Source organism: Trachypithecus francoisi, unplaced genomic scaffold (genome assembly GCF_009764315.1).
Source record: "Trachypithecus francoisi isolate TF-2019V2 unplaced genomic scaffold, Tfra_2.0 Lachesis_group5, whole genome shotgun sequence".
Classification (NCBI taxonomy): Eukaryota; Metazoa; Chordata; class Mammalia; order Primates; family Cercopithecidae; genus Trachypithecus; species Trachypithecus francoisi.
Window position 1 is genome coordinate 136,520,459 of NW_022681470.1, and position 13,949 is coordinate 136,534,407.

A 13,949-nucleotide genomic window follows, 5' to 3' on the forward strand; every position below is an offset into this window, starting at 1 on the left:
CCTGTTTTTATAAGCACATTAAGTTTTCTTTTTTAAAAAAATGTATTTATTTATTTATTTTAAGAGATAGGGTCTTGCTCTGTTGCCCAGACTGGAGTGCCATGGTCTGATCATAGCTCAATGCAGCTTCAAACTCCTGGGTTCAAGCAATCTTCCTGCCTCAGTCTCTTAAGTAGCTAGGACTACAGGCATGTGCCAACATGCCTAGCTAGTTTTAGTATTTTTGTAGAGACAGGATCTTGCTATGTTGCCCAGGTTGGCCTCAAACTCCTGACCTCAAGTGATCCTCTGCCTTGACCTCCCAAAGGGTTGAGATGATAGGCATCTGGCCCACAGTAAATTTTCTAGTCATCACAGGAACTAAAGTAAACAATATAAAACACTCATTTATTGAGCAACTCATTTACTGACTGTATGCAGGGCCCTGTATTAGATTACGGTATATATCAACTCATTCCATTCTCACACAACCTATGAGGTTGGTGCTATTTCCTACCTTTTATATATGAGGAAACTGAGGCTCAGAGAAGGAAACTGCCTTGCCCAAGGTCAAAGCCACATCTGATTCCCAAATCCTTTCAACTCCTCTACGCTACTACTTTTTAATGCAGATATTGCCAGTGTTCTAAGCAGAAGCATGACTTAGCATGAGTAGACTTCTCATTTCAGAACCAAAGTGTTGGACATTCTTGGATAATATGAAAAAACAAATGACACACAAACCTATTTGATACTCAGTTTTTACTTTTCTCTTCATTTGATTCTCCTGATGACATGATTAATCTTTTTCGCCTATACCCTGTAAGTGAAATGTAGGTCTTTGCAGATGTCTCAGAGAGTGTTACTACTTGCTGCTGGGTTTGTTTTCTCTCCCTGGGGCTTCCCATCCCTGGGTGAAAGTGAAATTAAACTTGTGCCTCTTTGCCGCTGGCCGTGGTGCTGAAAACATCCCGGGCAGCGGTAGGGTTGCCCTTGCTTGCACGCCATCCCTGCTAAGAGGCTTGGGCTGATCAGCGAGAGGAGAGATCTTTCCCAGGCTTCGTTTTGGTTAGAACTGTGTGTTGAAGAGTTTGAAGCCCACGTCTGGGAACTGGAGACTGTTTGGATTATTGGAAGTTGAAATAGTCATTAATAATTCCTACTTGAGTTGGGCTTATGAGGGTGTGGACTAGCATGCAATGGTTGGCCTTGACTAACTTGTGGCAGTTGATTGGGACTTGGGTGAGGTGTAACCTATTTGGTCTAATCCGTATGGTTAGGGCCCCAAGTGCACTTGCATTCTATTTTTTTAAATAAAGGCAAAATCATTCATCTTCTAACCAGATAGCTCCTGAGTAGTCTCTGGGGACCACCAGCTTAAAAGCATAGACTGTGGGCTGGACACAGTGGCTCATACCTGTAATCTCAGCACTTTGAAAGGCCGAGGTGAGAGGATCGCTTGAGCCCAGGAGTTCAAGACCAGCCTGGGCAACATGATGAGACCCTCATCTCTACAAAAATGTTAAAAATTAGCTAGATGTGTTGGCATACACCTGTAGTCCCAGCTACTCAGGAGGCTGAAGTGGGTGGATCGCTTGAGCCTGGGAGATCAAGGCCACAGTGAGTTGTGATCATGCCACTGCATTTCACCCTGGGCAATAGAGCAAGACCCTGAAAAAAAAAAAAAGGCATAGACTATGGAGTTGGGCATACCTGGGTGTGAGCCCAAATTCTGCCAGTACCTCCTATGTGACCTTGAGCAATTTGTTTAATCTCTCTGAGCCTGGGTTTTCTTATGTGGAAAGTGGGGCTTGCCACAGAACCCACCTTGTTGCAAGGAATTAACTGAAACAAGATGCTTACCACGGTATCTGCCCAAAGAAGCACTTGGAAACAAGGCAGCTGTAATTATGGTTGCTGTGCTTGTTAATGACCCCATAATAGTTGATCATATTACAGAGTGAAATTGGGGCATGTGTTTAGTGGCCAGGGAATATGTCTTAAACCCATATATCTAGGGTCCCGGTACCTCCTGCTCTTTTCCTGGTGATTGTGATGAGCATGGAACTAACATGAAAATAAGGTCTGTTTGGATTCTTCCCACAAGCTCAGTGACCTGGTTGACTGCTACAAGTATCTGTTTTCTTACAACCCACCCATCAGCAGCCCCCATAGTGGAGACAAGTCACAAAGAGTTGACAAACCTGATTTGATTTTCACACCAACCACAGGAGGTTTGAAATGAGATGAGGGTGAAGTGTACCACAGAGGGCTGCAAGGATTACTTGGACACTGCAATGTCTTGCTAAGGGATGGGAGCCATCAGCCATGCCCACTTTGAGAATTTTCCTTGATGTCCTGAATCCCAAGAGCAAGGTCCTGTTCACAGATGCAAGCCCTCCTTCTTCCCTACGCAAAATTTCTTGGTCTTTTCCAGGGTCACATCAGCCTCTCTCCCGGGCCTCTGCAGGTCCCGATCAATTCCATTGTGTATCGAGCTCTGTATCTCCTCACTTGCCTGCAGGGCTGTCTGCTATCCTGACTTCCGAGAGCCATTTCCGGGGCCAGCTTTTCCTTCCATCAGGGATGCTTCTCTTCTTTCAGCCCCTGCCCCCCTTTGGCCTCCTAGGATAGCTGATTTTTCTGGATCCCGCTGACACAGGTGCTTTCTCTCTGAGCCAATCAGGAAGCAGAAAGGCTCAGCTCAGCTAACAGAAGCATTGCTCACCGCAGCTGTGAGTTAGAACTCAGGCTTTCTAAATCGGGAGGATCAGGCATGACTTGAGGTCGGGCTGAGAAAGCCTCGCCACCCCCCCAGCTCGACTACCCAGTGCAACCTTTGACTTCTGCCTAGGGCGAGGCATCTCTTACCACACCAAGAACTCAGCAGCTCATCTTTCTTTCATCTGGGCACCAAGTACCTCATTGCATATTTCAGGGGGTTTCACTGTGTCCTTAACATGCTCATGGAGACTTGGCTTGAGATGAGGTCAGGGTTTACAGGCAGGACGACCCATACTCCCTTCCTTCATTTCCTCCACTGGTGATTTTTGTTTTGTTTTGCTTTGTTTTTGAGACGGAGTCTCGTTCTGTTTTCCAGGCTGGAGTGCAGTGGCGTGATCTCGGCTCACTGCAAACTCCGCTTCCCAGGTTCAAGTGATTCTCCTGGCTCAGCCTCCCGAGTAGCTGAGATTTGTAATCTCATAGTAGCATCTGCCACTATGCCCAGCTAATTTTTGTATTTTTAGTAGAGATGGGGTTTCACCATGTTGGCCACGCTGGTCTCAAACTCCTGACCTCCGGGTGGTCCACCCGCCTTGGCCTCCCAAAGTACTGGGATTACAGGTGTGAGCCACCGCACCAGGCCCTTCCATCGGTGTTTTTTTTGAACATCTACTCTCCTGGGCACAGAGCATTCTCCTGAATGCTCTCCTGGGCACAGAGAATGAAGCAATGAACAAAGTAGACAAAAAGTCCCCACGTGCATAGAGCGTGCAGTCTCGTGGGAGAGACAGGGAACAAGATAAAGAAGGAAAAAAATAGCAGATGCTTGTCTGGGGACGGGAAATAAAGAAAGAAAAAAATAAGCAGGCAAAGGGGGTTGATGGATATGACCTTTGACTAAAGGCCTAAAGGAAGTGAGGGAGGGAGTCATGTGGATGTCTGGGGAAAGACTATACCAGGAGAATGAGCAGCAGGTGCAAAGGTCCCTGGGTAGAAATGTGCCTGGGGAGTTTGGGGAATAAAGAGGAGGCCGATGTTGCTGGCGCTGAGTGACTAAGGGAGACAATAGAGGAGATGAGGGGAGGGAGGTAATGGGAGCAGGTCATGCACCTTGCTGGTGCTGGGAGGACTTTGTTTTTGCTTTTGAGTGAGATGGGATCCATGGGAAGGCTTTGAGTACTTCCACATGCGTTAGGCTGAAATTTTCTTTTCTGCTTTTGTCTCATTCCAACATTGCTCTTATTTCTTCAAAATCTTGGGTTTCTTCTCAGTCTCTTTACCCAAGTGGGAGCAGAAGGCTGGTACCCAGGGCTCTTCAGTTCTCCCCCTGGGGTCAGAATGTGGAGGAGAAAGCTTGGAGGAGAAAGAGGAACCCCCACCTCTTTCTGGATGACTCAAAACCGCAATTACCTGAGCTCCTCCTTCTACCCCTGAAATAGAGGCACTTAGCACTTCCTAAACTTCCCGGTGCGCACAAATCCCCTGGTGATCTTTTTAAATGCAGATTCTGACTCAGCAGGTGGATACGGGGCCTGAGGCTGCATTCCTAACAGGTGCTGGTTCTGGGACCACACTTTGAGTAGCAAGGGTCTAAAGTCTTTTTTGCAGATGTCCATCTGGGGCATATCTGTGGACACTTGCTGGTGTGTGGGTGAGCAGAGGGAGAGGGGATGATGTTGGAGAAGCAGTGTGAGTATCTGTGTTTTACAAGAAGTAAGAAAATGAAGCAAGGTGGGAGATAAGAACCTCTTTCTTTTTGCCTGTGTGCTCAGGTTTCATTGCCATACCCAGAGAGCCCTGGGTCTGAAATCCAGGTGACACTGGCTGGTTGAAACCCTGATATTGCAGCCCATGAAAGTGCTGCATGCTGCATGGCGGCCTTCTGGGACTCTTCCTGGAACCTTCAGTGCCGGAGCCGATCCAAAGGAAGTCACATCCCTGCCATTGAGGGGCAGGAGGCCAGGGAACCGGAGGAGTGGGATGGTAGAAGTGCGTGTAAGGAGACTGAGTTGGCAGGGAGAGGAAGCGAAGTCAGCTTCAAATCATAGTGAGAGGAGACCAGGGAAGGGCTTGGCGTTGCTGCTCTGTGTACAAATATTGTCTCTTATTTTCCGGGCTGCAGGGTGAGGCAGAGTGGAGTATTTGTGCAACACAGCCCAGCTTTGTTCTCTGGGCTCCTAATGCCTGTCAGCTCGGAGGCAGAAAGCCAATCAGAGATGATCGTCGGCAAGGCCAGCTTTTGTTGGCTCCCCAAATTGCCCTGAGTCTCAGATTTTGCTTTTCAGAGTGTGCGTGGAGCTCGCCTTCAGCTGCTTTCAGCTGGAGGCAAAAGCTGAAGCTGGTGACAAAAGGAAGCCTGGTTTTCCTGGCTTTCCGAGAGTTTTACTGAGGGGGTTTCTGTTTCACACTCCGTTTTCCCACCTGGAAAGTGGGTTCCACTCTCCCTCCTGCCTGGAAGGGATGGTTTTATGGTGCTTCCAAAATGCCAAACCTAACTCCAGGGCAGAAGAGGAGACTGAAACCAATTAATTTTCCAAAGGATAGAGCTAGGAGGAGGGGAGAGGTTTAACATGGTCAAGTTCCGCAAGACGCACTAATTGATCCCTCTACAGAACACGGGATTTCAGTGCCCCCAGGGGACACTCAGCAATGTTTAGAGACCACTTGAGGTTGTCATCACTGGACAGGAGGGGATGCTACTGGCATCTAGCCCACAGAGGCCAGGGATACTGTTGAACGTACTGCAGTGCCCAGACAGCCCCACCAAGTGCTGAGGTGCTCCAGAGTAACCAACACCCTATGGCTTTTTCACTCAAGCAGCCACTTCTCCAATGCCTACGCTCCTTCTCAGAGATTGCCAGATCCATACGCTTGTTGGAGTGGCGCACTTCTGAGGGGTGTGGCAGGGGGACAGCGGATATTCCCATTCACCGGCTGATCAGCAGGTCAGGAGCTAATATGAAATGAACAAGATAGACTCTCCCTACCTGCCCTGCAGATCCTCTGGTGGGACACTTGGGAGGGAGGCCTCCTCGACCCAGATGACAGTTCCCAGGATGCAGGGAGGAGTTTACCTGTGCAAACTGGAGAGAATGCAAATGGGGCACATAGAGATCTGGACATGGACGACCCCTCCCCTGCCTCGGGTCTTGGAAGAGCAGATTCTCAGAGGTCTGCCCTGATCACTGTAATTTTTTTTAATTGAGGTAAAATTAATATAACACAATTAACCATTTTAAAGTGGCATTTAGAGCTGGGCACAGTGGCTCATGGCTGTAATCCCAGCACTTTGGGAGGCTGAGGAACGAAGGTTGCCCAGGAGTTCAAGACCACCCTGGGCAACAAAGTAAGACTCCGTCTCTTAAAAAAAAAAAAAAAATTAGGTACTCACGGTGGCGTGCACCTATAGTCCCAGCTACTCAGGAGGCTGAGGCAGGAGGATTGTTTGAGCCTAGGAATTCAAGGCTGCAGTGAGCTGTGATCATGCCACTGCACCCCAGCCTGGGTGATGGAGCAAAATCATGTTTCTTTAAAAAAATAAAAATAAAAAAGAAGAGGGGAGGGAGAGGCGTTTAGTACATTCACAATGTTGTGTACCTATCACCTTCATCTAGTTCAAAAACATTAAGCAGTCACTCCCATTTCCCTTCCCATTCCCCAGGAACAACAAATCTGCTGTCTGTCTCTGGATTTGCCTATTTGGGACATTTATATACATGGAATCATACAATATGGGGTATTTTATATCTGCTTCTTTCGCTTGGCGTAATGTTTTCGAGGTTCATTCCTGTTCTAACGTATCAAGTATTTCATTCCTTTTTTTTCTTTCTTTCTTTCTTTTTTTTCTTTGAGACAGAGTTTTGCTTTTGTTGGCCAGGCTGGAATGCAATGGCACAATCTCGGCTCACCACAACCTCCACCTCCCGGGTTCAAGCGATCCTCCTGCCTCAGCCTCCTGAGTAGCTGGGATTACAGGCATGCGCCACCACATTCAGCTAATTTTGTATTTTTTTCAGTAGAGACGGGGTTTCCCCATTTTGGTCAGGCTGGTCTTGAACTCCCAACCTCAGGTGATCTGCCTGCCTTGGCGTCCCAAAGTACTGGGATTACAGGCATGAGCCACCATGCCCGGCCTACTTCATTCCTTTTTCTGGCTGAATACTATTCACTTCTATGGGTAGACCACATCTGTTTATCCATTCATCCATTGATGACATTTAGGTTGTTTCCATCTTTTGGCTATTGTGAATAGCGCTGCTGTGAACATTTGTGTATGAGTGTTTGTTGGAGTACCTGTCTTACGATCCTTTCCTGTTTACACCTTGGAGTGGAGTTACTGTGTCACGTGGTAACTCTGTGTTTAACGTTTTGAGGAATCAACAAATGGTTTTCTATGGAAGTTGCACCGGTGTTGTTTTGTTGTTGTTGTTGTTTTTGTTTTTGTTTTTGTTTTGAGACAGGGTCTCACTCCCATTGCCCAGGCTGGAGTGCAGTGGTGCAGTCACGGTTCACTGCAGCCTCAACCTCCTGGGGCTCAAGCAATCCTCTCTCCTCAGCCTCCCAAGTAGCTGGCACTACAGGCCTGCGCCACCGTGCCCGGCTAATGTTTTATATTTTTTGTAGAGATAGAGTCTCACTTTATTGCCTAGGCTGGTCTCAGGCACCTGTGCTCAAGTAATCCTCCTACCTCAGCCTCCCATAGTGCTGGGATTACAGGCGTGAGCCACCGCACCTGGCCAGCTACACCATTTTATATTCCCACCAGCACGAGGGTTTCAATTTCTTCACATCTTCACCAACACTTGTTTTCTGTTTGTTTTTAATTTTAGCTATCCTTGTGGGTGTGAAGCTGTATCCCATTGGGGTTTGATTTGCACTTCCCTGATCACTAATACCCTCATGTACTTATTGGCCATTTGACTGTCTTCTTTGGAGAAATATCTATTCCAGCCTCCTGTCCATTTTTCAGTTGGGTTATCTTGTTGTTGTAAATGTTCTTTATATATTCCTGGTACTAGACCCTTATCAGATACATGATTTGCAAATAGCTTCTCCCATTCTGTTACTTGTCTTTTAACTTTCTTGATAATGTCCTCTGATGCACAAAAGGTTTAAATTTTTATGAAGCCCAGTGTATCTAGTTTTTCTTCTGTGGCTCATGCGTTAGGTGTCAAATCTGATCACAATGTTTTATTTATTTATTTGTTTGTTTATTTATTATTTTATTTAGTTTTGAGATGGAGTCTTGCTCTGTTGCCCAGGCTGGACTGCAGTGGCTTAATCTCGGCTCACTGCAACCTCCACCTCCCATGTTCAAGCAATTCTCCTGCCCCAGCCTCCCAAGTAGCTGGGACTACAGGTGTGTGCCACCACGCCTGGCTAATTTTTGTATTTTTGGTAGTGACAGGGTTTCACCGTGTTGGCCAGGCTGGTCTTGAAGTCCTGACCTCAAGTGATCCACCCACCTCGGCCTATATTTATCTATTTTTAATTTATCTTTTTTTTTTTTTTGAGACAGAGCCTCTTTCTGCCACCCAGGCTGCTGTGCAGCGGTACAGTCATCGCTCACTGCAGCCTCCACCTCTTTGGCTGAAGCGATTCTCTCACTTCGGCCTCCCAAGTAGCTGGGACCACAGGTGCTGGCCATCATGCTGGGCTCTGCCACTATATTTGAAATTGCAGCCCTGACCCTTTCCACTGTCTATAGCCTTTACCATCTTACTACATAACATAGAATATATGATGTACTATATAACATGGTACGTGCAGTGTACTGTATAACGTAGTATACATGATGTAGTTATCTCAATTGTTTGCTCCTCCTCTAGGAAGCAGGAGGAAGCTTCTCCTCTTGTCTGCTTTGCTCTCAGCTGTGTCCCTAGCCCAGAACAGAATCTGGCACACAGCAGGTACTGAATGAATATGTGTTCAGTGAATATTGCTGGTGAGATAGAAGGTGAATATCCGCATTTCCCTTTAGAATTCACCTGCTCTGGGTTTGCGATCTGCAGGGATCTACTCCAGAGAGAACGAATAATTCCACCTGTACTGATGAGCTGGGAGGATCTGGAGGGCTTGAGATCTTTCTGTTGGGGTCCCTGGGCGTGGGTGCCCCTCCAAACACCCTTCTTTTCTTTGAACAAGATTTTTCCTTAATTCCCCAATACTCCCTTTGAATATATGATTTTAGCCACCATCATAGCGAATTGCATCGTCCTCGCACTGGAGCAGCATCTGCCTGATGATGACAAGACCCCGATGTCTGAACGGCTGGTGAGTGGTGTCTTTTCTCGGGGGCTTCTCCTTGGCTTTAGCAGGACTTTGATTTTTGGGGGAGTGGAGCAGGGCACACAGGAGGCTCACAGTCCTGGAGCCCAGAGCCAGATCATGGGAAACCTAAATTTCTTTTTTATTTTTTCTTGAAACAGCATCTCGCTCTGTCACCCAGGCTGGAGTGCAGTGGTTTAATCATAGCTCACTGCAGCCTCCACCTCCTGGGCTCAAGCCATCCTCCCACTGCAGCCTTCTGAGTAACAGGGACTACAGGCACCACCATGTCCAGCTAATTTTCTTATTTTTATCTTTTTTGTAGAGATGGGGGTCTCACTAGGTTGCTTAGACTGGTCTCAAACTGCCTACTTTGGCATGTGACATAATTTCAGGCAGTATACTCAAATGAACATTATTAATGTTAATAATTATGTCTTGACCAGGCACAGTAGCTCACACCTGTAATCCCAGTACTTTGGGAGGCCAAGGCAGGTAGATCACTTGAGGTCAGGAGTTCGAGATCAGCCTGACCAACATGGTAAGAGCCCGTCTCTACTAAAAAAATATATAAAATTAGCTGGATATGGTGGCACACACCTGTAATCCCAGCTACTTGGGAGGCTGAGGCAGGAGAATCGCTTGAACGTGGGAGGCGGAGGTTACAGTGAGCCAAGATCACATCATTGCGCTCCAGTCTGGGCAACAGGAGTGAAACTGTGTCTCAGGAAAAAAAAAAAAAGGAAAGAAAGAAAAAAGAATATTACAAAGGATATAGATGAAGCGATGCATAGGGTGAGATATAGGAGAGGGGTGTGGCTGGCAGCTTCCAGGTAGCTTCAGGAGGGGGACTGGTCACCAGAAAGACCAAGGCATGATTCGAGGGTTAGGACTTTCAGCCCCACCCCCCAACCTCTGGAAGGGCAGAGGAGCTGAAAATCAAGTTGATCACCAATGGTCAATGATTTAAATCCAACCCTCTAATCATGCCTTGGTTTTCCCGGTGACCAGCCCCCATCCTGAAGCGACCTAGAAGCTGCCAGCCGTCAGTCAATCCTTAGCCTACAAAAAGACATCCCTTTGGAGATCCCAAGGATTTTAGGAGTTGTACGCCAGGAAACAATGTCAAAGACCAAACGTACATTTCACAAGGTCACTGTCTTCTAAAAACTGTAACTAGCCTAGCAAACCTATGATTTCTAGATCTTTGCATTTTCACTTAAAATAATGCTAAATAAAAAGAGTCCGTTGAAAGACTAGTAAGCAAATAGAAGTACCAGTGGCAAGCTGATATGGAAAAAAAATCATTCAGACAGAATGAAATGATTGAAGCTTAAGAAACATTGCTGTAACAGATGGGAAGACGTTCACATAGGGGCTCTGATGGAGAAGAGCTTATAGCTTAATTTCAAATATGATAGATTATCAGCTGGAAGCCAGAACCAGCTGGAGGTTCTGCAGAGGAACTGGAGGTGAGGATACTGGTCACTTATCAGCCAGTACAGAAGTCCTATTCCAAACCTTTAACAATCTACCAGCTGAGAACCATCCTAAGGGGTCAGATTTAGGAGTGAGGTCAATGCACAAGCTCCAGCCTCAAATGCCTTGAACGCTGCGTGTGACAAGTAAATCCTCTAAACCAATGCTTTCCATTAGAACTTTCTGTAGTCACAGAAATGATCTCCATCTGCCCTGTCCAGTAGGATTGTCACTTGAAATGTAGCCAGTGTGACTGCAGAATTGCGTTTTTAAATTTTATTTCATTTAAATTAATGTTAATTGAAATAGCCACATGTGGCCTGTGACTGTCGTATTGAATAAAGCAGGTGCAGACAAGCAATTCTGTTTGGCCAAGTGATATGTGAGGTTGGCCCAAAAGGAATGAAGGAGGAAGTTGCCTTCTCTGAGCATTGGCTTTGCTTGCAAAAGGCTTTGGACAAGAGAACTCTGCAAGAGGCAGTGAGGGGTGGTGAGTGCAGGAGGGTCGAGGGAAGTGAGAGGGTGGTGGATACTGATTTCTAGGTGGGCTGGTTCCCTGGTCTTGCCAACATCTGCCCAGCCCAAGACACTGACCTTGCCTTCTCTCCCTTCCAGGATGACACAGAACCATACTTCATTGGAATTTTTTGTTTCGAGGCTGGAATTAAAATCATTGCCCTTGGGTTTGCCTTCCACAAAGGCTCCTACTTGAGGAATGGCTGGAACGTCATGGACTTTGTGGTGGTGCTAACAGGGTAAGTGGCACGTGCTATACTCTTTGGATTTAACTAGCTGGAGGATTACGAGGCTTTTGGTTGGTGTGGTTTGCGCCAGGCTCAGGAAGGCTGAGCCCTTGTGTTCTCCGTCCCCTCATTATGCACCTGCCTCCTTTCTGCCAACACCGCACATCCATATCTCAGCTGTATATTACAGCAGATGCTTTCTGTTACAATTAAAATAATAGCTCATTATCATTGGCTGCTTCCAGAGTGCTTTATGCGCATTCTCTAATTTAATCCTTGCAACAACTCACTGAATTAGGAAATATTAATATTCCCATCTGACCACTGAGGAATCGGAAACTCAGAGCGTAACTTGCTTAAGGCCACCAAGCAAGTAAGTGATGAAACTGGGATATGAACAGAGGATTATGCATTCCAGAACTCAAGGTTTTAAGTGTTGTACGTGCATGGGTCTCTTGATTTGCTTGAGGATATCTTGCTTTTATTTCAACTTGGTGAATGTTTTTTGAGAATGTCTGGGTGCAAGGGATTGTGATTATGACAAAGGAGAAAAGCAAGCTAAATAAGATACAGTCACTGTCTTCAAGGAGTTTTCAGATCTATATATGATGAATCGTGGTTGAAATGTGTGTATGCTTTCCTTTAAGCACCCTGTATGAGGTAGCACTTGCTGGTATAATAAAAGATCCAAAGATAGGAAATGACTTAAACACAGCAGAAGTTTATTTGTCACTCATAGAAAATTCAAAAGTGAGCTGGATGTGGTGGTGCATGCCTGTAATCTCAGCACTTTGGGAGGCTGAGATGGGAGGATCACTTGAGCTCAGGAGTTCAAGACCAGCCTGGGCAACATAGTGAGAACCCCCCACCGTCACTAAAACATAAAATAAAATAAAAATTAGCCAAGCATGGTGGTACATGCCTGGGAGAATTGCTTGAGCCCAGGAGTTGGAGGGAGCAGTGAGCTATGATCATACCACCACACTCTAGCCTGGGCAACAGAGCAAGACCCTATCTCAAAAAAAAAAAGTCCAAAATAGTTGGCAAGTTCATCTGCTCCAATGACTGACGGACCCTAACCCTTGCCGTATTGTGGATCTTTATTGTCAGCCCACAGCATCCAATAACTCCATGCTTGTCTATATCAAACCAGGAAGGAGAAATGAGCATAGAAGGTGATACTTGGGAAGGTTTATGAGTTTGGAAGGGGTGTGACCCATACCTGTTCCATTCATATCCTGTTGGCTAGAACTGGGTCACATGACCACACATCACTGCAAGGGAAGCTGGGAAGTATCAGATTGTGCTTAGAAGAAAAGGGAAATGGATTTGGAGAATGATCCACTAGTCTGTCAGGGACCTTAAAGACTTTTATTAGATTCCAGTAGGGACATTACTATCTGTTACCAGTGGCTGGTTCCTCCTCTTCCCACTCTCTGCTCTCCTCTGAGCTAAGTCTGGGCTCTTCTATTCTAAGATCCTTCTTCACTGGGACACTTTTTCATAGTAATCGTTTACAGGATCGTAGCTCTCCATGTTTTGTTGCTGTTGCTGCTCCATGTTCTGTCTCTCTTGGTGGATGTGATGGGTTGCAGCACCCACGCTGTGCTGGCTGGACTCTCAGAATGCAGATTTGTTTCAGAGCAATGTTGCCTCTCACAGAAGGAGCTGTGGCCTATTGGGCTGTTTCTGTAGAGGCCTTCAGATGTCAATGGTCTGTTGTAAGGACTCTGGGCTAGCTCTCATGGGCTTAGTGGTCACAGAGAGATCTTTGTTGGTTGTGCTCACAGTTCAGTGACTTGGGACCTTGGTGAGTTCCAAGGACATATTATGGTGCTGGGCACTTTTCTCTTACCCTGCTAGGAAGCTCATCTGGAAACAGCCTAGTGGCTAACTTTTTTATTGTATACAAAATGTAAAGCTGGGCAGAGTGGCTCATGCCTGTATCCCAGCACATTGGGAGGACAAGGTGGCAGGATTGCCTGAGCCCAGGAGTTTGAGACCAGCCTGGGCAAAATAGCAAGACCGCATCTCCACAAAATAAAAATTAAAAATGTGTAAAGCTGGGTACAATGGCACATGCCTGTAGCCCCAATTACTCAGGAGGCTGAAGAGGGAGGATTGCTTGAGCCTAACTAGTTTGAGACCAGCTTGGGCAAGCTAGCAAGATCCCATGCAAAAATAAGTACAGAATAATAGAGCAAACACCTGTGTATACATTCATTTATTCAATGACTATTTATTGAACACTTCTATGTGCCAGGTCCTGTTCTAGGCTCTGGGACAGCAGTAAACACAGTAGAAAAATCCCCTATTCTCATGGAGCTGAGAGTCTGCTGATGGGGATGGACACAATTGATGGATGAATCAAGTGTGTCAGATGGCGGTGAGGGGTACAGAGGAAAAATAAAGCAGGGGAGGGATGGGATGTGTGGCAGGCAAGGGTGAGGGGTGCTGGAAGCCAGGGAAGGCTTCACTGGGAATGTGACATCTGAATGAAAACCTAAGGGGAGGTGAGTGAGTGAGCCATGAGGAGAGCTGGAACAGAGTGTCAGACAAAGGGAACAGCCAGTGCAAAGGCTCTGAGGCTGGACTGTATCTGACGTGTTTGGTCAACAATAAGAAGGCCCATGTGGCTAGAGAAGGTGACCAGAAGAATGGGGGGAACTGAGGATAGAGAAGTAATGGAGTAACCTGCCATCAAAACAAAACCTTTCTCTTTTTTTTTTTTGACAGAATCTCCCTCTGTCTCCCAGG

The 13,949-nt window shown here is 46.5% G+C and overlaps 1 protein-coding gene across 16 annotated transcripts in view; it reads left to right on the forward strand.

The window, feature by feature from the left end:
• The window catches only part of CACNA1A (calcium voltage-gated channel subunit alpha1 A), a 314,547-nt gene that overhangs the window by 43,461 nt on the left and 257,137 nt on the right, over positions 1-13,949 (forward strand). For all 16 annotated transcript variants that reach the window (XM_033198104.1, XM_033198101.1, XM_033198102.1 and 13 more), the window contains 2 exons: positions 8,871-8,976; positions 11,065-11,204. In XM_033198104.1, coding sequence (XP_033053995.1) covers positions 8,871-8,976; positions 11,065-11,204 — 246 coding nt within the window. The remainder of the gene's footprint in view (positions 1-8,870; positions 8,977-11,064; positions 11,205-13,949) is intronic.